This window comes from Peromyscus californicus, unplaced genomic scaffold (assembly GCF_007827085.1).
Source record: "Peromyscus californicus insignis strain IS unplaced genomic scaffold, ASM782708v3 Scaffold_25__1_contigs__length_3188244, whole genome shotgun sequence".
Lineage (NCBI taxonomy): Eukaryota > Metazoa > Chordata > Mammalia > Rodentia > Cricetidae > Peromyscus > Peromyscus californicus.
The window spans coordinates 2064748-2089222 of NW_026294536.1; the positions used below are offsets into that span (position 1 = coordinate 2064748).

A 24475-nucleotide genomic window follows, 5' to 3' on the forward strand; every position below is an offset into this window, starting at 1 on the left:
AATCAGGTCAACTCTGTTTATTTCCATTAATCAGTAGGAACCAATATCCTTCATGATTATTTCTATAAAATTTGTTGCCCCCTAATAATGTCTTATTAGCCAAACAAATTTAGTAATTTGTTTGTAACAACTGTTGATGAAATGGCATGTACTTTAAATTATTTTAAACATAAACCTTTCAAATTAAGCCATAAACCTTGTAAACAAAAAATATTCATAAAAGCTGTTTGAAAATTGATTTTCTATGTGGAAGTCTATGACTCTGGAAGTGAATGTAAAATACTTTAATAAGTTCCTTCTTCTTTTCAGCAAGCAGTTAATTATAAACACCTGACCAGCAGTGAGTACAGATCTTACCACTTGAGAATCTGGCCCTCAGGTCAGCCAGCCTGGCATAATAATCCCAGGGTTAGAAATGTAATATCAAACCCCGCCCTGGAATTAAAGATCCAGATTCTGCATGGACAAGGATTCCAAGTCACTCATAGGCTTATTAACATTTAGGAAATTCTACACTTGAAACTGCAGTCTTACTCTTCCTTACTTTCAAAGGCTGAGGACTGAACCTGAGGCCTTTTCACACTAGACACGTGCTTTGCCACTGAACTATATTCCCCCATTCATGTATTTTGGGGACAGTTTAGGCTGTCTTTGAATAGGAGGTCATCCCATCTCTGCCTCCAAAGACTCATCTTACAACTAGGGACAGACAGGCCCTGTGTGATGGAACCTCCCCATGGCCATGGCCACAGGACATTGCCTATTCTCCATTTAAGAACTTTGCGAATTAGGTCATCTGTCTTTGCTGAGAGGAAGAAAGCCAAACACTTCAATTCCAATGAGCAAATCTATAATTAATTAGTGAAATGATCTTTGCTTCAAGTTTCACATTTTGTAGAGCAAGCTGTCTGATTTGGCTGGGGCTCAGGCCAGCATGTGTGCGAGTTTCACAATTCACAGATGTTAGACACTCTCAGTCTGAGTAAAGGAAGAGAATGTCAGGTTTTAAATAGCTTCTCCCTGGCTGGAGCAACAAATAAAACATCTTTATGAACACATTTTGAACCAGAATTTTCTTACAGGAAAATGTCAGCTTTCACTTTGGGTTGTCTCACAACTTTGACATTTTCTGATGTCACTGGTTTGCAGGTGTCTATGATTGCCACATGAATGGAGGTGTCTACTTGCCATGTCGGTGACACTCGGGCACACAGCTTTTATTTCCCTGTTGGACTCTATTCCTATTTAGCTTCTGAATCATATTTCATTCAATTTCTAAATCCACAGGACCAGGATCAGTTTACAGCCTACATTCAGAAAGGAAACAAATTAATCTTCATGGTAACTTTGATAATATATTAATTCTTGAACGTATGAACAATGTTAGATTTCATAGCAAAGTAGGTCAAAGGAGATTAAAGGCAGCAAATATGTGACACAAGAGACTGATAGAGTTTGAAATAAACATTATTTTTCATTGACAGGCAATTTGAAATAATTCTAAATAAATACTAAATAATAAAATAATTCAAAACCATTGTAAAATAAAGTATCAGTTCCTATTTTATAGCACATTTAAAATACTATTACTTACATCTGTATGGATAAAATAAATCAGTACAGTTTATTTTATTTGGGGCAGAAAAAATTCTAGGGACATAGGCATGATAAGTCTCTCTCTAGTTGAAACGAAGAGTTCTAGGTTAAATATAATCAAGGAATTTCCCTGTCTTTGCTATTTGAGATTGTGACCACAACAGGCGGTTGGCTGAAAGGGAGGCTGAAGGGGGGAGGGGGGGGGGGGAGAAGACGAAAAAAAAAAAAGCTCTCTTAAGCGTCTCTGAAAAACATTCTAGCCCCAGTAGCAGTGACAGAAGCTCTCGAATCAAGTCAGGATCCAGATACAAGGTGGTGTTGCTCAGCTGGAGCGAGGGGGACATTTATTAGCTCAGTAACACAAGTCCTGGCTCCTGAGATTAACCTCTGATGCCATTCATGCCAACACCCAATCACGAGCAAGATCAAAAGTTCGGAGATGCCTACAAATTGGCAACAAGTGTGGACACTCTACGTCAGGGGCTCTCAGACTGTGGCAAAGAGGAAGAACAGCTTTAGAGAGGATGCCCAGCTGGTAAGAATCAACTGTTTATGATGCTCTAGTCACTTGAGGACTCTCATTGGCTGAAAGGAAGAAACGCCCCGCCTCTTTGCAAATCTGAGTGAAAGGGGGAAGTGTCTAAACTTCTATGTCTGATGGCATTTGACCCGATTGCTTTCAGCCTCCTGGCTCCATACCTAGATATCCTCAGGTGTATATGTGTATTTTATAGAATTGCTCCCCATCTGTTGGTACCAAAGAGAGTTGAAGGAAATGAATTTTGAAACTCCACGGTGTGCCACCCTACAGTACTGCCCCGACCCTTACATCCAGCGGTGAGTTTAAATATGACGTGACTTGTGTCAGAACTGAACTGGTGTGAAAACTGAACTAACTGGTGTGCCTGTGTATTTCGAGTGTTTCAGCTGTGTACAAAAGAACCATTCCTTGTTTAGTGAGCACAATGATACTACTCGGGACTTCGTGTGGACTTAAAGTGGTCTGTAGGCATCCTTTCTAGAAGTGTGTTTTACTTTATTTCTTGAGTTACTAAGTGGCAAAGTTTGAAGACATCCACTTTTTAGAAAAAGTTGTCACACCACTGGATTCAATAAGGAGAGAGAGAGAGAGAGAGAGAGAGAATGAACGGTGGGTAGAGGATGAGTGAGGAACTGTGAGATAAAGGAGGTTGGAGAAGGGGTATGAGTATGATCATCCTCGAATTAATGAAAACATTATTTAAAATTGCCACACCATTTTAAGATGTTTAAGATGTTAAATTGTGTTAGTTGGCATGCTTGGTTCCCACCCACCCAAGAAAAAGAAATTTCATTGGGCAGGGATGTAATAATCTATTGGGCAATCTTCAAGTCAAAATAAACACTGGAAAATTTGATTTATATCTTAAAAATAGATGGCCATTGTTATCTGAAACAGACTGTGGCTTGTCATTTTAGCTCTAAGGAATATTTTCTGTTCGATTTGTTTCAAAACAAACATTATCTTTTGACAAATGTAACTTCTAAAACCTGTGATTAAACTGAATTTTATTTGTGTTTGTAGAAAAATATTTACCTAGCACTGAGAAGGGATATTAGTGCGAGTTCACAATAGTATGCCTGTGTCGGGGGAAGAGACTGCTTCAAGTCAGAGTTTGCTATTTTTAAACGGGTCAATGAAATCTGAAGAGTGTTTCCCGTGTAAAGTTATGGGAGACATTCACACCATACACAGCAGTGTGATGTTGTTAATTTAACGGCATGAGATTTGAGGTTGGAATTTGGTACTTTGTACGACTAATGAGAGGTCCCGCGTGTTGAAAACGGCGGGGTTAGAAAGGGGTTAAACTGACACTTGCCACCTGTGCTTGCTGGAGGCTCCCACTTGAATCTTAGTCAGTAGCTCTGGGCAGGGCTCGGTTACCATAGCATTGCCTCGGATTATGAAAGGCTGCTCTGTTTTCATGGATGTAATCCACTCTCATGTAGGGCTGACTCTTTCTCTTCCTGTGAGGTTTCTGGTGGGAAACGCAGAAGAGGAAAGATAAAGGGAATGGGCAATCCAGCAAGAAAAGAGACTACAGATTCAAAGGAGAGGGAGAGAAGCCAGGCAGAGGCAGAGAGCGATTGTTACTGATCTCTCAAACTGAAATGGGGAATGTGAATGGTCCTCTGACTCCTCCCTTGCTGTCGGTACAAAACAGTATTAACAAAAACAAAGGGAGCCAGAATCTATCTTCTTGGTTGACCTAAATATTAAATTTAGCTGGACCTGGGCATAGGAATGATGACAAAGCAGTATACCCAAGATTATTGAGTTTTCCAAGACCTTTCTCCAATCTCCAAAACCACATCCTCTCACAAGCTTTAGACCCACGTTTCTAAGAACGCAGCTGTGACTCAGCAGCAACTTTTATAATGTTCCCTCCTGGGCCTTTCCTAAAGACTGGGTTCGATTCTCAGCAGCTTTACAAATCCCCAGCTTGTGGATTAGGTAGCCCCTTCCATCCCATGCACGTTCTTCTGCAGGTGTTTCTAGTGGTGGATCAGAGAAATCAAATAAATACAAGCAACGAAACTGCTTTTCATGTAGCCCTGATGACCTATTAGCTCATGGAGAGATGGAATCTAAGTTCTCAACATACTGAAAACTCCAAGGCAGTAAACGTCTTCTTAAAGAGTTTTCAGTTTTAAAGTACCCTGGTTTTAGTCACCTTCCCAAACTGGGAGAAGGCATAAGACTCGGTGCAGACCTGTGAGACTGTGGTTCAATATTGTCTGGGAAGATTTAGAAAAAAATTGTTTGGGGCTAAAATGTCTGTTCATTTATAATGAAATATAGCCATCAAATAACACAGAAAGAAGGAAATGTGGCTGCTCAACCTCCTGTAGTAAGCACATGACTAGGAACGTTCATGAGAGTGTGGGTGGGGTGTGCTCACACTTGTGATCCCAGCACGCAAGAGGCTGAGGCAGGAGGATTGCAAATTCTAAGCCAGCTACAGAGAGACTGTCTGAAAAGAAAAAAAAAAAGCTATGATTTTCATTATTGACATTTGATTGATTTTATAATACTTACCTATTTGTACCTATTTGATATTCGATATCTCCTTAAATATTTTAACCTTTTTACATAGATAACTCTTATCTCTCCTTAGTGATTAAATGAGGAAGTGAAATATTACTGGGGAGAGAGGAATTATGGTAGAGGAAAACATAATTAAAATATATTGTATGACTTTTTTCAATTAAAAAAAGAAAAATATATGACAGCACAAGAATCTAGCACTGTTCTCTTTGGTGTCCAATGGGTGAATAGCATGAGCTGATTTTTCTAAGCAGACAACCCTGGGAGTTCTCAGTTTACAAAATCTATTTTAAGAAAGACCAAATTTAATCATTCCATAATCATAGTCATCTACATACTTAAACTTGTCTTTCACGACCTTGTCTTTGAGAGAAGCGTACAGAAGCATTTCATGATTGTTGTTGTATTAAGGGAGGGCAGGACAAGTCAGTATTTTTAACTCCAAGCTACTATAATTCATGAATTTCTTCTTTTATATAGAATAGAATGAATAACATGCTGTTATCGCTAATTGATGAATACTAGTGCCAGTCCAAAGAGGACAGTTGAAATACACATTTCAAAGTGCTATGATCTATTAGAGATTTCACTCTCTATTTTTTCTTTTTTCTTTCTCCTTTTCACCTGAATGTATTGACATACAATGAATTTGGTTGTGTTCTGAATCAATACTAATTTATTTCAGTCTTTGCAAAAACTTTTCTGAAAACAAGAAAGGCATTTTCATCTATGGAGCTTAGTATGTTTGTATTTGGTGATATTGGCAATCACACAGAATAAGAAAAGATGGATAAAAATTATGAAGTCTGTCATTTGACTTCTGATCCATTTTAACAAAGATATCAGAGCATGAATAAATGGTGCAAAATCAGCAACTAAATCAGCGGGTTAATTTCCTAATAAGTAAAACACATGTACAGTAAGTCAGTTTGTTGTTTTAGCCAGATGAATACTAGAAATGAACGTAAAAGCCAGTATCTTAGAATCAAAACCGTTTACTGTTTGTGGTATAAATTGTGTCCTTTTAATGACTTTCTTTTTAAAACTACCATCTAGTTTGTTAAATATATTTTGAATCTATTCTGTGAGGCATTCAATTCTTTCAAATATATCTTTCAAAATATAAGTCTGTGAAAAATAAAAATAAATCAAGATTACATTTAGAAAATGATGTGATAATTGCAGTTGAAAAATAAAATAAAAGTAAAGTAAACATCATTATACTATGATCCACTTATAAAATATTTTGTATTCTTTCAAAGTGAACTTCTATCAAAGGCAGTTCATGCTGCTGAAATATCATAAGAGTGTTCTTCATATGAATTAGTACTTTGTGTATGTGTTGTGAATTTCGTTTCATTTGCTTAAAGGTCAACTTTATTAGCTGTGCTTTCTAAATATATCTTAAGTGGAAGGCTGGTGATAGTCACTTACAATGGAAGACCACTTCTTTTGTGTTGGATGGAACTCACACAAAGGCAAAAGCATGTCAAGCAAGTGTGGGCGTAGTCATTTGCCCTCTGCCCCCACTGGCATCCTTCATACTCTGTGGCCAGGCAAGCTGGCTTCCAAGGAAGGCACTGACAGTTCCTCTGCCATCTCCTCTCTTACTGACAGTAGGGACAGCAGGAAAAGAGTCAGCATGGGCAGTGTGACCTGAGGATATACTTTCTCAGGCTGACTTCTTGTTGATCATCCTACTAAAGCATATAGACCCTGTGAGAATTCTTCCAGGCTCACGTTTTGGGACAATTGCTGTCTTCTCTCTATTTCTTTAATGTTTAATGTAATAAACACTTGTAGCCACTGCTAATTCCTGGGAGTCTCAATATAGTCATTACTTCTAAATACAGTTAGAATTTAAAAAAACAAAGATTAAAAACTCTTTATGTGTTTTTAGGATGGCTGCCTAAATAAATAACACATACTTAATGTAATTTCTAGTGTTGGATGAAGAATAGATCTGCATCTTTCAATGAGGAAATCAGAGTGGGTTTCTCTAAGGATTAGGTTTGTCTAGCTGATAGATTGTCAGGATAGCACATTGCAGTTTGCTTATGTTGTCTAAATCCAGTTCTTAAGTGGAGCAAGGCTAGAATAGGAACAAATAGATATGCTTCAATTAAAGGAATATTGGCTTGTAATTTATGTACAGGGTCTAATATATACTTCAGGTGCAATCGTGAAGAACAACTTCAGGTTCTTTTTATGATGCTATTATAATGGTCTATGTTGCTTCTGAGATTCTAGCCCATTTGAATGTTCCAGGGACAGGGACATCTATCATCAGAGTGTGTATACCATGTGTCAAAGGTCTGGACTATAGTACCACCTTCAAAATTGTCTCATTATGATTGTCATGAATTCCTTAAATTGTCAGAATTTGGGCTCCTGGGAGTTGAGATTGAGACCGTCGAGATGCAGTTCACAAGGACTTTGAGAAGCAAACATCCACCAGTTCAACTCTAAAATGCGCCTCCTCCCTGAAGTGCTCACTTCTAGTCTGTGTGTAGTGAGCTGGTACTCTAGTGCTTCCTTTCCTTACACACCAAGGACACAATCAATCTATACTAACAGTAAAGGTCACTACACTTTGAATATCATTGTCCAGGTTAGCAAGTATAAATAAATTAAGAATAAGAATCATTACAGGTCTTAACATCATCTTGTCTCTGAATTGTTACACTTTAGAATTAAGTAATATGGACCCAAGAGGGGCTAAGTTACTGGTACACATCAAAATACTAGCAAAAAAAAAACAAGATGAAAATGTAACGCTCTTATTCAAATTCCAAACTCTGATTCAACATCATACATACTAATGACAAGATCATTTTATTATATTCACATATAGAACCTTAGTTTAAGGATCTCTCAGTGTATATTGATCCACTTGGAAGGTGGCAGATGAGGTTGGGCAGCATGATGGCCCCCAGAGGAAACCACATCCTAATCTCTGGAACATATGAGTAGACTACATTATATGGCCAAAGGGAATAAGGTGGCTACTGTAGTGGGTAGCCATTCCAGCTTTGATCTGGAAGTTCCAACCCCCACTGAGGCTTCGGCAACTGTCACGCCTACAAGACGGGGCCAAGGGAGGCGCCTGGAGACCCGAAATCTGGATGGTCAAGCGCTCTCTCTGTTCCGGGACCCTTGACGGTGGAGGTTGACTGAACAGAGCTCCAGAGAACACCGCTGGACTGCGATACACCTTCCCCAGACCCCGCAACCTACCTATCCCTTTTTTGTAAGTAACCCACTAAATAAATCTTCCTTTTAACTACGTGGAGTGGCCTTAATAATTTCACCAATAGGCTACTAATAAAGGATTCCAATTAGCCAACTTTGAAACAGATTAATTTGGATTGCCTATGTGCATACAGTGTAATGACAAAAGACTTTAAAGACAGAAGAGTCAAAAATAATATAATATGAAAAACACAACATAACATAGCTGATTGGTGACTTTGAAGATGGAAGAGAGTCCTGAAGCAAAATAGATAGTCAGCTTCTAAAGGCTGGGAAAATAAGGAAACAAATTCTTCCCCACAGGAAAGAGCCCTGACAACCCCTTGCTTGATTTCAGCCATTGTGTAAGCCTTCTGACCCGCCAAACTGTAACATATGAGTTTGTGTTGATTTCCATCACTAAGTGTGTGTAGTAATAAAAAAAATGAATCTACTAACTATAGGATTTTTACCTTCAAACCGTAGAGAAAGAAACTATGTCTTGCTGTAGTTTATTTGACTAAAGTAGTTCTCTTTATAGCAGTGTTTATGGTGCAGAGTCAGGAGGGGAGAAGATGAATGAGATCTATTCCTAGATTTCAGGGTACCTCAAGTAGAATGACCTGTGTGGAAACAATGTAAGAATAACATCTGAATCACGTGCATTTAAAGGTTCTGGAAAGGCTGTCAAAGGACGCGGAATTGGAAGCAGCCATTTGAGAGAGGGAGCAAACTGGAGTAGTGATTTTTGTTAACAGTGTTTGGTAAGGTGTCAAATTGTTTTATGTGAAGCTGAACTTGACTTCTTGACAGTATCCCTAATACTCTGAAGCCCAACTATAGGTTTGGTAAACCCAGGGATGTACATGGTTACTTCTGATTTTTCCAAGTATGGAGAGAAATGTCCCATCCGTGCTTGGAGGCTGTGATCAGCAGGTTTGGCTGGAGTCTTGAAATTGTGTAATAACCCAAAATGATTTGATTTGCATGGTTACCAGGTCACACTTGAAGAAGCAGCTCCCTGTGCTCTGAGGTTCCTCAGTCCTTTGAGATTTGAGATAGAGAAATGGATCGTAAATAAAAGGAATGCAAAATCAGCATTTTTATCAAGTACTTCTGAAACTTCACTTGTTTGTACACCGTGACCTAAGTACAAGAAACTTAGACCCAATTCCCCCAAAAGAAGTCAAAAACTAGGTAGGCCGGGATGCATCTTCCTAGAGAAAGACTTCATGGTATCACTTTACTTAAAAGGCAAATGGATTGTAGGATTAAAGTGACAATTTCAATCTGTGTTTCAGGACAAGAAAGCTAAGTTTCTGATGAGGTGTTTTGAAGCTCAAATTTGTCTTGACGGAGTTCTCAGCTCCTTTAAAGGGCTCACAAGGACTAGTCCTCCAGCAACAAGTGATGGATGGATAAAGCACTGTAATTATGATCAAAGGCCACCAACTTCTGCCTATGTAATTACGCATTTCCCGGCTCCTGAAAGTCACTTTGTTCCGTTGAAAAGAAGATGAGAAACGGACACGAGTGATGTGTACTTATTGGTTAGTCAAGGTTTTGGAGATGACACTTATTAATTTTTTTTTGCCTTAAGCCATAAGAATTGGGAGAATAATTTAGATGGCGAAAATTAATTATGACTCCATTCTAATGTTTATTGGTGTTATTTACCTTCTCCATTCTCACTCATCTTTCCCTCTAATTATAAATCAGACTTTCTGAAAATTAGATTGAAGCCACTAAGGCCGAGAAAAGAATCTGAGCATTCACATTCTCCTGACACTTTCAAATTTCCATTACATTTTGTCATTTTTATTTCAAATGAGCAAACTTAATTTTCCAGGTTCAGCAGCAAACGGCCGTTCTCAAATTCCATTAACTGATGCCGTCTCTCATAATTGAAGGCAAAATTAGTAGCATAAAAATAATAAATCTGAGAAAGTCTTTTGAGCCAAGAAACACAAAATGGAAACAAGTGTGATATTTTAATCAGCCATGTACTTACCTAGAGGTGGTTTTTTTTTTTGTTTTTTGTTTTTTGTTACGTAAGCTTTTCATTAGATATTTAATAGCACCAGGAGAAATAAAGAAAAGAACACTACAAATGTGTCATGGAAGAAGAGTGTGACAGAGACATTAGCTTTTAGTACTACATAGTGTACTGCACCTCCAGTTTGTCAATTGCCTTTTTTTTTGTTTGTTTTTTGTTTTTGTTTTTGTTTTTCGAGACAGGGTTTCTTTGTGTAGCTTTGCGCCTTTCCTGGAACTCGCTCTGTAGACCAGGCTGGCCTCGAACTCACAGAGATCCGCCTGGCTCTGCCTCCCGAGTGCTGGGATTAAAGGCATGCGCCACCACTGCCCGGCGTCAATTGCCTTTTAATTTGATTATCTGTCGTTATCTGGAGCTTCACCAATGTGGTCATGGTCAAGCTTTGGACTATGTTTTTGTTGTTGTTCGCTTGTTTTTGGTTTTGTTTTTGATTGTTTTGTTTATTGTTTTTTTTAGGTGTGGTTTTTGTTTGTTTGTTTGGTCAGTGGGTTGATTGGTTATTTGAGACAGATTTTCTCTGTGTAACAGCTCTGCCTGTCCTGGAACTCACTTTGCAGAACAGGCTAGCCTTGAACTCACAGAGATCTTCCTGCCTCTGCCTCCTGAGTTATTTCTTAAAAATAGCAAATGTAAATATTTTATTTTAAAATGATTAGAAAATTGGCTTTTCTTTCTTCCCATCTTATCCAAGGTCACAGGTGCCTCTATTCTCATAACCAAATTTAATTTAGTAATGTCATTTATTTCTTAATTACAAATGAGAGTATAGAAAAATGTTTTCAGAGAGAGGCTCTGCTTCCTTCCAGTTTTTCTATGACATTGGGCCCATCTCTCAATATAAAAAAATAAGAGACATGTTTCTATTTGCTACTTGTTTTTCTTCAGACAATGAAGGATAGGTTTTTTTTTTTTTTTAAATTAAATGTTTAGCAATCACAAGACTGCTAGTAAAAACAAAGAATTTTCATTCAAGGTCTTGAGTACTGAATCTAATTGGATGAATCTTTGAGACTGAGGGTGCTTTCCTCCAGTGTCCTGTAGAGGCTGTTGGGAATTCTGTTGTGATTTTTTCCAGTACATGGGGTTATGAATAAATGACTTAGCACCAGCTAGTGCTGACATACATACAGTGGCACTGGCCCTAGTCTCACATAGTTAGTGAAAACTTCCCATGCTTCTCTGTCTGTGAGGACACTGCTGGTCCTTCTACATGGATGATGAGGTTTCACTTAGGTCTTAACATATATTCATATACATTTTACCTTCAATTCCTCAATGGAGTGGAATAAAACCTCTTCTATTAACTTTTCTCATTGCCCTAATTTTCGTTTATGTCTTTCACTAAAGCTAATGATTTTTTTTACAGCATGGTGATACGAAAAATACTTTAAATAGCTTAAAAATATCAGTATAATTTTTAATTAGTTCAAGCTCTACTTTACAAAAATAAAACTGCACTCGTTTCTTAAAGAAAGAAATTTTAAGAACATGTCAAAACTAGAAACATAAGTGAAACTAAGAAAATTATATCCCCTTTGGATTTTATAAAGATTTTGTTTTTAGTATCTGGGTTGTTGATTGCATTTTAAAGGAGATTTGTAAATGAATTAAATGAAGATTTAAATAAACTGATAAACATTGTGTGGTTGGAAGAAAAGGGACAAAATTTAAAGGAAACAAAGATGCCCCAAAACCTCAATTCCATTGCTAAGTACAAAGATAATAATATTTTGTAAGTATTTATTGAGTGCTAGATTCATGAAATACAATGAAGACTCTTAGGAATTCTGAATTTCATTATTTATTAATTAGAAATATTGTGAGTGCTTCCCACTTGTCAGGTAACTCTACATCTCTAATGGAAGCCCCGCATTGGATCCTTCTAATCAGTGCAGTTTAACACTTTTATTGTTACTAGTTCATAACACTATAACTTGTTAAAATCTTATTATGTGTCGAGAGTTTACACAACTATTTCGTCTACAGAGGGTAGACCAGTTGGACTTTTATATGTAGTCTACTGAACTCTACCACCTTATGTTTTATATGGTCAACAACCCTACTCACAGTTCTTGGTAGAAATGACTTGTATACATAAATTTAAAACAGATACCTTAAAATATAATAGCTGTTCTAACTCTTGAAAGGACATGAACTTTTAAAATTGCTTTGCATGGTGTTGGGAATTGAACCCAGGGCCTTGTGCATGCTAGGTAAACATTCCAGCACTAAACTGTATCCCCAGCCCTAGAGGATATGAATTTTAAGGGATTGTTTTCACTATTAATATAATACCACAGAGCCAAAATTGAGGGAAGTCATTTCTGCCTAGAGAATAAAAGTTTTCATCTGAGTAACAGAGACCTCCCACATAGGGCTTCAACGTGGAAAGCCAGGAATTACTCAGTTTGGAAACTTGGGGTTGATTATCCCAGAGGACTCCCTTTTAATAGATTTTTAATGCAATAATTTGGTTCCCTGTCAATTCACAAATCCCATTTTCTAGCTTCAGCTTTTGAAATTTGCTGAGTTCTACACACTGTAATAAACCCTATCAGATTAATTGCACTTTCCCCTTTTCTCATCATCAACAGGCTATTTTCTCCCCTGTAATAATTTAACTGTGCCTAACGATCTGAACAGAGGAGTCACGTTGGCTTACTGAAGCTCAAGACAAAATAAAGACCTTTATCAAGCATTGTTCTGTCACAGGGCCCCTTTCCCTTCGCACAGGGGCTTCTTCCAACGCATCAGAACTACTTTTTGTTGTTGTTTTGTTTTGTTTTTTTTGGTGACCTTCTTGCAATACATTTAAACAGTTCCTACTGCTTCAGCTCCAAGAGATCTCATTACTACTCCACCAAAGTGGAAAAATACCTCCATCTTGAAGTAAACAGACAAGGTTGGGACTCCTTCCGGGGCAATGGATGAGTAGTGTCTAGAGGAAAAGTCAGGCAAGTTTTTTTTTTTTTTTTGGTTTTTCGAGACAGGGTTTCTCTGTGTAGCTTTGCGCCTTTCCTGGAACTCACTTGGTAGCCCAGGCTGGCCTCGAAATCACAGAGATCCGCCTGGCTCTGCCTCCCGAGTGCTGGGATTAAAGGCGTGCGCCACCACCGCCCGGCAAAGTCAGGAAAGTTTTTAAACAAGCAAAATAATAAGGAAAGTGTGCCTTGCAGGAAGAGAATCCATTGCCCTGATACTTGAGATCCTTATAGCTTGAACTGAAGATTAGATAGAGCCAGGCTGACATGAGCCCTCAGAGACAAAACTGGATTCCTTTCTAACACTTTTGCATGCATCCTAAACATGGATGTTATTATGGAGGGGGAAGTCACACACCTGAACTGTGTGGCTTGTGAAGATGAGGCCATACGAGAAGACCCTTTCACCCATATGGGTCTAGCACTACTTGGTGGAGATCATGTAATTGTCACTAGACTGATTTTCTTGGTGGTTAGACCAGCTTACATTCCCAGCAGCAGTGGGGAAGGGTCCCCTTTTGGTCGCACCCAAGCTAGCATTTGCTGATTTCTTGATGATCACTAGTCTAACTGAGGTGACACCGAATCTCGATTTCCTTTTCATTTGCACTTCTTTCATGAATAGTGAGGTTGACCCTTTTGTCATGGAGTTCTTGGCCACTTGTGTTTCATCTTTCACAATGTGTCTATTTCATTGGTCTGCTTATGTGTGGGTTGCTCGATTTCTTATTTTTGGTTATTTCAGTCCTTTGTATGTGCTAGATATTCATCTTCTGGTAGATATATAGAGCCCAAAGATTTCCTCATATTACAGATTGTTTTCACTAGATTAACTGTTTGCTGTGAAGGAGCTTCTTAATTTCATGAGTCCCACTTGTCAATTCCTGCCATTCTTTTCTAGGCAGCTAGAGCTCTATTCAGAAAGTGCTGCCTATCCTAATATAACGAAGCATTTCCCCTTCTTTTTCTTATAACAGTTTTTGAGTTTTAGATTCCATATTGAGGTTTTTGATCCATTTGAGGTTGAGTCTTATACAGGGTGGAAGAAGGGAATCTAGTTTTACTCTTATATTTATAGATATCTACTTTTTCCACACATGTATTAAAGAGCCTATCTTCTCTCCAAGGTGTATTTTCAGCAGATTGTCAAATTGGCAGGATCTAGGGCCACTTAGGAGACAAACTTCTGGGGGTGTCTATGAGGGATTTTTCAGAGGGTTCAATGAGGTAGGAAACCCCACCCTAAATGGGGTCGACACAATTCCATGGGCTGGGTTCCTAGACTGGAGAAAAAGGAGAAGGAGAATTGAATACCGGAATTCCTCTCTCCCTTTTTCTTCCCTCTCTTGGCTTGGACACAGTGTGATGAGCCATGTCACACTTACGCTACTATTCCTTCCCTGCCACCCTGGACTGTACCTTCGAACTTTGAGTCAGGATAGACCTTTCTTGGTTTCATTTGCTTTGGTTGGATATTTTGTCAGAGCCACAAGAAAGGTTATAGTGTTTCTATCATAATACAGCTGCTCCAGTTGGATGGATCGTTACCTGGATTCTTTGTTCCTTCCCACTGATTCCAGCGTCTGTTTTGTGCTGCTTTACTTACATGGCTTGGTAGTAAGATTTGTTTTTGCTCCCTTTTGCTTTGGGTATTTGGGATCTTCTGAGCTTCCACATGAATTAAGATGTTGATTATAAATTTTGCAACATAGCCATTTATACAACATTAATTATTCCAATCAATGAGCTTGAGATATCCTTCTATCTTCTACAGTTTCATTCAATAGTTTCAGTGTTTTAAAGTTTTCTTTTTTTTCTGAGATTATGGGAACTTTATTCTATTTTTATTTATTTTACATCCTGATCAGTTTCCCCTCCCTCCTCTCCTTCCAGGCCCTCCACTCGCCTCCTCCCCCAACTCCTCCTCCATTTCTGTTCAGAAAAGGGCAGGCCTTCCATGGACATCACGAAAATGTGGCATATCAACTTGCAGTAAAACTAAGCACCTTACCTCATATTAAGACTGGGCAAGGTGACCCAGTATGAGGAGTAGAGTCCCAGAAGCCAGAAAGAGAGTCAGAGACAACCTCTGTTCCCTCTGTTAGGAGTCCCACTAAATGACCAAGCTACACAACTATCCCATATTATGCAGAAGGCCTAGGTCAGCCCCATGCAGGATCCCTGGTTGTTGATTCAGTCTCTGTGAGCCCAGTTTAGTTGGTTGTGTGGGTTTTCGTGTGATGTCCTTGGCCCCTCTGGTTCCTACAATTGTTCCTCCCTGTCTTCAGCAGGATTCCCCAAGCCCAGCTTAATGTCTAGCTGAAGGGCTCTGTCTCTGTTTCCATCATTTGTTGGATGAAGCCTCTCTGATGACAAGTGGGGTAGGCACCAATCTATTAATATAGCAGAATATCATTAGGTATCATCACATTGACATTTTTTTCCTCCAGGCGTTCTATCCTAGGTCTCTGGGTCATCCTACCTATGGGTCCTGGTGCTCCAGGCAGTCTCAGGGGTGGGCTGATGCTCATGCATGGGTCTTAAGCTAGACCAGTCATTCGTTGGCCACTCTCTCAATCTCTAAACCACCCTTACCCCCTGCATATCCCATTGACAGGACAGACTGTAGGTTGAAGGCTATGTGTCTGGATTGGTGTCCCTAGCCCTCCACTGGAAGTCTTGTCTGGTCACAGATGGTCAGTTCAGGCTACATATCCACTATCCTAGGAGTCTTTACTGGGGTCATCCTTGTAGATTCCTGGGAGATTCCACTGTGCCAGGTTTCTACCTGACCCCTAAATGCCTCCCCACATTTCCAGTCATCTCTTTCGGTACTCCCCTGCCTCCACCAACATTACTGCTCATGCTCCATTCCCACCTACCCTCAGTCCACTCAAAAAATTGAATGGAACTAGAAAAAAAATCATCCTGAGCGAGGTAACCCAGACCCAGGAAGACAGACATGATATTTACTCATTCATAAGTGGGTCTTAGCTGTAAAACATAGGATAACTATGCTACAATCTACAGACCCAGAAAGACTAGGTAACAAGGAGGGCTCAAAGGCGGTGCTGGTGGGGGGGGGGGGGGCAGGGGACATTTGGATCTGAGAAGGGGGAATAATAAAGTTTTCATTGAAGAGTTCTTCAACTTTCTTGATTCGTTTCACTCCAAGATAGTTTTTTGGGGGTGAGAAATTAGGAATGAGATCATGTTTCTGATTTCTTTCTCCACCAAGTTGTTATTGGTGTACAGACTTGCATATTACTTTAGTATCATGTCACTTTGGTGAAAGTATTCATCAGATATGCGAGTTTTCTAGTTTTGTTTTGGGGGGGGCTTCTCTGATCTATAAAGCCACATCAGCTTCAAATAAGGATGATCTGGCTCCTCTCTCTCCCATTTGCATCCCTCTCACGAGGTTCTGCTTCAGCTAAGACTTCAAGTACTCTACTCATTAGAAGTAGAGAAAATGGACATGCTGACTGATTCCAGGTTTTAGTGGAAATAGTCCAAGCTTTCCTCCAGCTGTTAAAATTTTGGTTAGGGTTGTGTTGTCGAAAGCTGTTCTGTTAAGACACATTGTCTCTATTCCTAGCTTCCTTGGTGCTCTTTCCATGAAGGTAAATACTAGTTTTGTCCAAAGCCTTCCCTACACCTATTGAGGTGTTACACAATTACTGTCTTTTAGTCCACTCATGTGACAGATTACATTTATTGATTTTCATAAGTTTACTATTTCGCTGGGTGAATCATTTTGATGTGTTTCTGAATCCGGTTTAAAAGTATTTTATTAAGAATTTTACATTTATATTCATAAAAGAGATCGATCTGTAATTTTCATCTTTTGTGTGATTTTATCTGCCTTCATAAAAGGGCTCAGTAGTGTTCTGTGGTTTTTATTTTATGGAACTGTCTGAGAAGAATTGTGTGGGTTCATCTTTACATGTTTGGGAGAATTCAGCAGTAATTGCATCTGGGCCTGGGCATTTTTAGTTGGCAGATTATTTTTATCACTGCTTCAATCATGTTGCTTGTTTTAGATCTGTTTAAGTTGTTTACCTCATATTGGTTTAATTCTGATATGCATTGAGAAACTTGACCATTTCTTTTCGACTTTTCCAGTTTAGTGGAATCAAAGATTTTAAGCTATGTCCTAAACATTTTCTGAAGTCCGCTGGTATGTTTTATAACGCTTCTCTTCCTACCACTAATTTGGTTGAGATGTCTCTTTCTCTTAGTTCGGCTAAAGGTTTGTCAGTCTTATCAAAACCAAATCAAAACCAAAACAGTTCTCTGTTTTGTTGACGCTTTGTGGGCTTGGTTTTGGTATTTGTTGTTGTTGTTGTTTGTTTCCATTTTGTCCATTTTTCCCCCTGGTTTGAACTATTTCTTTCTGTCTCCTGATTTGAGATTTGGTTTGTTCTTGTTTTCCCAAGACCCTAGGGTATATAGTTAATACTTAAGAACTCTCAGACTTTTTTTTTAATAAAGGCACTTACAGCTATAAACACCCCTCTCAGATTTATTTTCATTGTATTTTATATGTTGCCTTTTCATTTTCATTGAATTCTAGGGAATCTGTTTTTCTTTACCTCTTGAATTCTTGACCTTTCATCATCTAGTAGTGTGCCGTTTGGTTCCCATGACCTATAGGTTTTGTTCTTCCTCTTGCTGTTGAGTTCTACTTTTAGTCCACTGTGATCAGATAGAACACAAGGAAGTTATTTCAGTTTTCCTATATTTGTTAAGATTTATTCTGTGCATGGTTATAGGATTTATTTTACAAAAACTTCCATGAGTTGCAGAGAAGAATGTGTTTCAATGAAATGTCATATAGATGTCTGTTAGGTCTATTTGATCTATGATATAATTTAGCTCAAATGTGTCCCTGTTTTTCTTCTGTGTTTTTAATGTAACTTTATAGTAATGTTATAGTGGATTAATCTGTGCCTTTGTATATATAGAGTAGTGCTTATTTTTGGAAGCTGGTACACCCATGATCAATACTTATATGTTTAAAATTATAATACCTTCTTCATGTATTGTTCACTTAATTATCATCTCTACTAACTTCAGGATGAAGTGAAGTTTACCAGGTGCTAGAAGAAATCTGTTTTGTTTCCTGGTTCCATGTTCTTGGAACACCTTTTGCATCCTTGTCTTCTAAGCTTGTGTCTGTCTTCGATGATGTGATATGTTTCTTAGAGACAGCGCATGGATGCGTTCTGTGTTTTAATCTGATCTACTCGTCTGTGTCTATTGATTGGTATGTTGAGATCATTAATATTCAGTATTACTAAATCTATACATTAGTTTCTATTATTTTCCTGACTGTAGAGTGTTTGATATTTTCTTATTCCTACTTCGCTTAACTGCTCTTCTAATATTGCCTTCTTTAAAGTGTTCTCCTTGGTGTGGTTATCTCAGACTGAAGAGTTCCTTCTTTAAGGATTGTGTCTTGAGCTGTCAGAGTAATCACAAATTTCTTTAACCTGTTTTTAGCATAGAAATGTGTATTTCTCCTTCAATTATGATGGACAGTTTTTCTACATAAAGTGGTGTGGGTTGGTAGTTACTAGCTTTCAAGTATAACATCCCAAGGCCTGATGGCTTGTAAAGTTTCTGTTGAGTCCTCAGCTGGTACTCTGACGGGCTTACCTTTGTATGGGACTTGATGTTTCTCTCTTGTGGCTCTCAATATACTTTCTTTGTTCTGTAGATTTAGAATTTTTAATTATAATATGATATGAGGAAATTATTTTCTGGTCTTACCTATTTTATATACTAAATGCCTCCTTTACTTAGATGGGCAGCTCTTTCCAGATTTTGGAAAGTTTCTGACCTTAGCTTCAAATGCCCCCTTTTCTATTTCCATGAGTCACAGATTTGGTCTTTTCATAGTATACTATAGATCATCTATGTTCTCTTCATACTTACTTATTAACTTTGTGTTGTCTAACTGGCTGAACCCACCTACCTTGTCTCTTTCTTGGCCTCTCTTTGATCCAGTCTGTGTGTTGTAAGTCTTCCCAGGAGCCCATTGTTTGACCCATTGAATTTTCCTTCCCCGGGATTTTTAATATGTCTTTTTTAGTCATTGTTTCTTTCTCTTTACTGAATTCCACTTTAAAATCTTGAACTGACCTCACGTTTAAAGCTCTCTTTCTTTAGCCAGAGCTGCTCCATTGCCTGTCACTATTTCCTTCCTTATTTACTATTCCACTCTCTACTTTTGCTCTATAAACCCAAGACAAGTTATTAGTAGTACTCTGATTTTTCCCTTGCCATTCATATAAACATTAACTTACGGCACAGTACACACAATGCCATCATTATTCCTTTACCATGTAAAATAATAGAACTTGAAGGGGTGATTCTTAAAAATTATTACTATATTTTCATAGTGGGTAAAGACCCTTTGATAACAATTGTTTTGTAGATAGTTTTCTACTCCCAGGAAAGTAATGGGGACCAAACTTGTTAGATCTACCTATTGAGATAGATGCTCAGTCTAGTAGAAAAAAGACACCATCTCAGTCCTGTTAGAGCCTGGCCCATCTTAAGCATTGTAAATACTTCCCTGAAATAAATATGATTTAAAAACTCAACCAATGATAATGTATCAACAAAGATTCATAAGTCTTAAAGCAAAAACGTAAGAAACATGAAAACCAAAGAAACATGATTCCTTCAAAAACAACTACACCTACAGTAATGGCCTTTGAACTATCCAAAAAAAAAAAAAATCAAGGATGATACGAACACTTGAAAATGCTAAAATGTCGATCAAGAAAATCCAAACAAATGGCCAAACACTATTGAGGCTCTGGGACTATAGAACACTACATACACACTCATCCGGGGTCCTTTAACACGCCACCCCTTCATGCCCCTGCTGCTCTGCCTTGACTGATTATCAACACCACTTCCAACAACCCCACCAGCTCTTTCTTCCTTTTGATGGGTTACAATATTTGACAGACTTGCCTCTAGATGTGGGTGGTAGTCATTCTGTCTCTTTCATCACTGAGTCAGATCCAGAGAGCTCCTCTCACAATGGACTCTCAGTCTTATTTCTGATTCTAAGTTACCATGATTATATATCACCGTTATAAACTGTCGTCTGAAATCCTCATTAAGTTCTAGTCCACAAAACTGCTAAATTTAAACTGATGGAATCAAAACAACATAGTTTTTTTTCTTGACATTTTTGTTGCTTTCCTATCATTCTAAATTTTTCCACTATATAACGTTAGCTTTTGGAGTGTCTCTGTTGACCCTACTCGCAACTCTATTTTTTAGGATGTAGAGCAGCCAAACTTTTGTGAGCTATAATAATGAAGCCAACATTCTTTGCATGTTTGATTCTCATAAAGTTTTTGTCCAAACATGTTTAGACTCGTGTTTATTGTTCTAAAACCCTTATATTGTCCAAGGACTAAATATCAATATTCTTTGTCATTTGGCACCAAAATGATAATGTTAAGGAGAAGCAGCTCAAGGTTGTCCCAGGAGTTCTTGCTGCTAGGGAGAGAAACTCCTGAATTTCAATGATTCTCCTAGTAGGGCGGAAGTGATTAAAGGATCAAATGAGTATGTCCTCTCCGGTATGTTTATGCTACTCATTGTCAATGCTATATACCCTATCTCCTACTGATCTGTGAGATAATTTTGTTCTTATTAGCTAAAAGTGGGAAACTACTTCCTACTTGCCAGTCACATATTTGAAGTATAAAACCACTTAGCATTATCTCACAAAATACATGAAATTAATACTTGGCTAAGAAAAAAATATTAATAACATACTTCTTTAAAGTCATCATTTCAAAGTCTCAAAATTACAGGTGATGTAGAAAAATGAAAAATACAGGGTATTAAACTGAAATGGATACAAAAGAAAATAGGATGTGTTCCTCCCTGGGTTACAGTTCAGTAAAATCACTCTAATTGTAGCTTAAATAAATATTTTGGTCACTGGCTTTGCTATTAGAGTGCTAACAATTTTATCTTAGTACATCACAAATTCAGTAGGAGATAAAAGTTATTTTAAAAAGACTTTTAGTGTATTTTTTTAATTTATCTGCATGAATTCATTCTAGGAACTGCTTTTCTGTTGAATATTTGTAGGAGGGACATGCCATTGATGACCTTGAGGGTCTTGGGTACTCCAATGTCACAAAAGGTATTTTTCAAAAATCCCCAAATATCAGTAAAACAACCCAAAAACATGATCAGTAGTCAAAACTTAAAGATCTGATGTGCTACAGTTTTTCATGTATGTATTATTGACTTAGAAATATAGTTATTTCCTGTAAACCAAGATACCCTTCTCTGGGGTTTCAATGTAACATCTCCAGGCTCAGTTCCTCCTAAGCCAGACCATCCTAGTTTTCAGTCTCACGTGCTCTCGGTGAATCCATGTTCATCTTTGTGAGACGGAAGGGATTTTAATCTGAGAGGTAGGGAGAAGAAGCTAGACCTTAGCTTTTGCATTTTTTTGAATACCTGGATGGGAGGATCATGTGCCCATTCTTGCGGTTCTTACAGCTATAGCATAGTAACTGGTTCTGTAGTGATTTTCATCCTTGCCCAGCAGCAGGAAACAATGCCAGACTTAAGATTTTCATAGACCCACAGAATTTGGGAGAGTGAAAGTAATGTTATTGGTTTTCTTTTAACTACTTTTAGACTACTGGAACATAGCATAAAGGGACACCAAGAGTAAAGAGCTTTGAAAATGATTTAGGGAGACCAGCAACTTATCCCCAGATTGTCCTCTGTTTTATAAAAAGAAACAAGTAAATCAGCAACTTTTCTTACACCCATCAACTACTGACTTCTATATTTGAAGTATTCATTCTTTGGAGACAAAGATAGTTCCCCTGACTAATGTTTACAAATATCAGCATCTCTGTTTGAGAGTACTGTTTGAGCTCCATTCCTCATCAGTCTCAGTTAAAAGTGGAGAAGACAGCCTGGAAACCTTGCACAGATGTTGTGAACCGCAGGATCCATGTCACCTATATCACATAGTGACAAAAGACATCCCAAAGGAATAGATTTAGAGAATCTCACTCCTGAAGCATCATATAGGATACAGTCAGAGCTGGTAGTGTTGACATTATCCCCGAAGTCCACGGAGTCTGGGTGCTACAGAACCAGCAAATCGTCTGTGCCAGGCCTGGATGCTTTATTTCATTCTTCCATTCACACATAACTTATTTCAATAATAAGATTCCTGATTCTTTGGATATAGAAGCAAGCATTAGGTATCATCTCTTGAATGGCTGCTTGCTTTGTTTATAGCTCAATTCATCTTCAGAACATTTTAATGACCTAAAACATAAAGATTAAACTAAATGAGATGTTAAATTACAAGTTTAACACTCTGTATAGCTTTGAACTTCAAACTTACTTAGACGTAACTGATTTCTAAGACCATGTTTTTTTACCTTCTCTACTCCACCATAACATCTGCCCTTAAAAAACATAGGGGTTGGGGGAAAATGGGAATATGAATAATAACCACAGCCCAGCACCCAGAAGTATTATTCAGCCTGACATCATTTATTGAAGGACAATGTCATTACTAATAGTTTTAAAGTTGGATTTATGAAATGCACAACTCTGATTATGATTATTCTTTTTCCTTCCTTTCTTCCTCCTTCCCCTTCTCTCTCCCTATCCCCCTCTCCCTTTCTCCCTCTCTGTCTCTGTCTCTCTGTCTCTGTCTCTCTGTCTCTGTCTCTGTCTCTGTCTCTCTCTCTCTCTCTCTTTCTCTCTCTCTTTCCTTCTTCACTCTTTTCCTTCCCCTCTCCAAAACAAGGTTTGAAGCTAAAAATCATTGACTCATAATACAAACTTCTGATTCTACATCTCATAGAAAATACCACTTTTCAATATAATTTTTCTTCTTTCATGTTCAAGTTTTAATAAAATATTATATTGAGAACATTTATTCTTATTTTTGTATTTGATAAAATGCTGTAGTGATTCTAGGTAATTATTTAGTTTTTTAATTTAGATATTAAATATAATAATGTTTCATGTCCTTTTATAGTAAATGTAAGTAGTCATATTTATTTTGCATACTGTCTATAGACTCTTTAACTCTTTACATAGCTAAGAAAATTAATTTTATAAAGCAGACAGACAATAGTTGGTAGAGACAGAGGTGGAACTGGGATGCACCTGCTCTTGGCAGCTTAGCATTAAAGTTTCAAGAACTTGGCAAATCAGTTAGGAAACATGGTCATTATTTTAAAAACAGATTGTATTTGGCTTAAAATAATAAAACAAAGGCATCTATGAGCAAAAACATAACTCTTCTATACTCTCCATTCAATGATAACATTTTCATAGTTTAAAATTGGCCATGGTTGAAATATTTATATGCTGGAAGTTTGTAGGTGATGCACCTCGGAGATCTCTCCCTCTAGGGACCCAGTTGTTGAATGTGTGTTAACATACCACCAGAAAAGGGGACCATTACAAGTGCTGATTGGTAAGAGCTACCCACAAAGCCTGCCTTAGTTGGGTGTTATCATCCTATACTTACACTTGGGAGGCTGCTTTTGTACTAATGAGGTCCAAGCTTTGTATACCTTGTGTAAACTCCCAGGCACGCTGGAGTCTCAGTAACTGAAGGCTGAGGTGAATGTCACATTTGTAGCTATTGTCATTTTTATTTATTTATTTATTTTTGCAACTGAAGGACTTTTCTGAGGACCAAAGTCAATATGCTGAGGATGCTGGAGAAGGAAGCTGAGAAGAAGCCAGGCTCCTGGTCATGCTTTTGAATTAATTAATTCTAGAATCACACTTCAGGCATTTTGTCATGTGAAACATATATTTTAAAGCCACATTTAATTGGGGTGTGTATTCCTTGTAGCTGAAGGTAACCTGACTAATATACCAATTACTCTTTTTATAGATAAAAGTCAGATAATTTCTACAGCCAGGACAGTTAGCAAAGTTCACATAAGGTCTTATTAGCACTTCTATTTTCAAAGCCTGTCTTTTTATTTTTAATCTTAAGTACAACTTTGAATTAATTATAGCTTCCAGTATATGAAAGTGTTATTTGAACCTAGGTCCTTTATGTGAAATGCAACCAGAAAGGAACTGTTAAAAGAGTATGAACATTCTGAATGTATATTCATATAATTATGAGCACTGATGACCATGATGAATTCTTAATATAGAACATAAAGTCAATAGAGGTCTCTTCTGGAGGAAGTTACATCACAATCCAGCCCTGCAAATGTGTACAGAGTCCATTAATTTTGGAGGCTGTTAATGCCATATTTAATAAATATAACATCAGTAAGCATGTATCCAATTAAAAACAGATGAGTCACACTTAATTAAACATTATCACTATAATTCCTTGGAAATTCTAGAAGTTATAGAAACAACACAAAATACCTTACACATTATTAAACATGTGATCCTTTAATAGAGAAGCACCATGCTGTTGACTAGGAAAGGAGTCATTGACTGCAACTCCATAACCCTGGA

General features: G+C 37.8%; 1 protein-coding gene across 4 annotated transcripts in view; it reads left to right on the forward strand.

Annotated features, from left to right (window-relative positions):
- Positions 1 to 2265: 2265 nt before the first annotated feature.
- The window catches only part of Tp63 (tumor protein p63), a 205464-nt gene continuing 183254 nt past the window's right edge, over positions 2266 to 24475 (forward strand). For all 4 annotated transcript variants that reach the window (XM_052753869.1, XM_052753870.1, XM_052753871.1 and 1 more), the window contains exon 1: positions 2266 to 2433. In XM_052753869.1, coding sequence (XP_052609829.1) covers positions 2372 to 2433 — 62 coding nt within the window. In that variant the 5' untranslated portion in view covers positions 2266 to 2371. The remainder of the gene's footprint in view (positions 2434 to 24475) is intronic.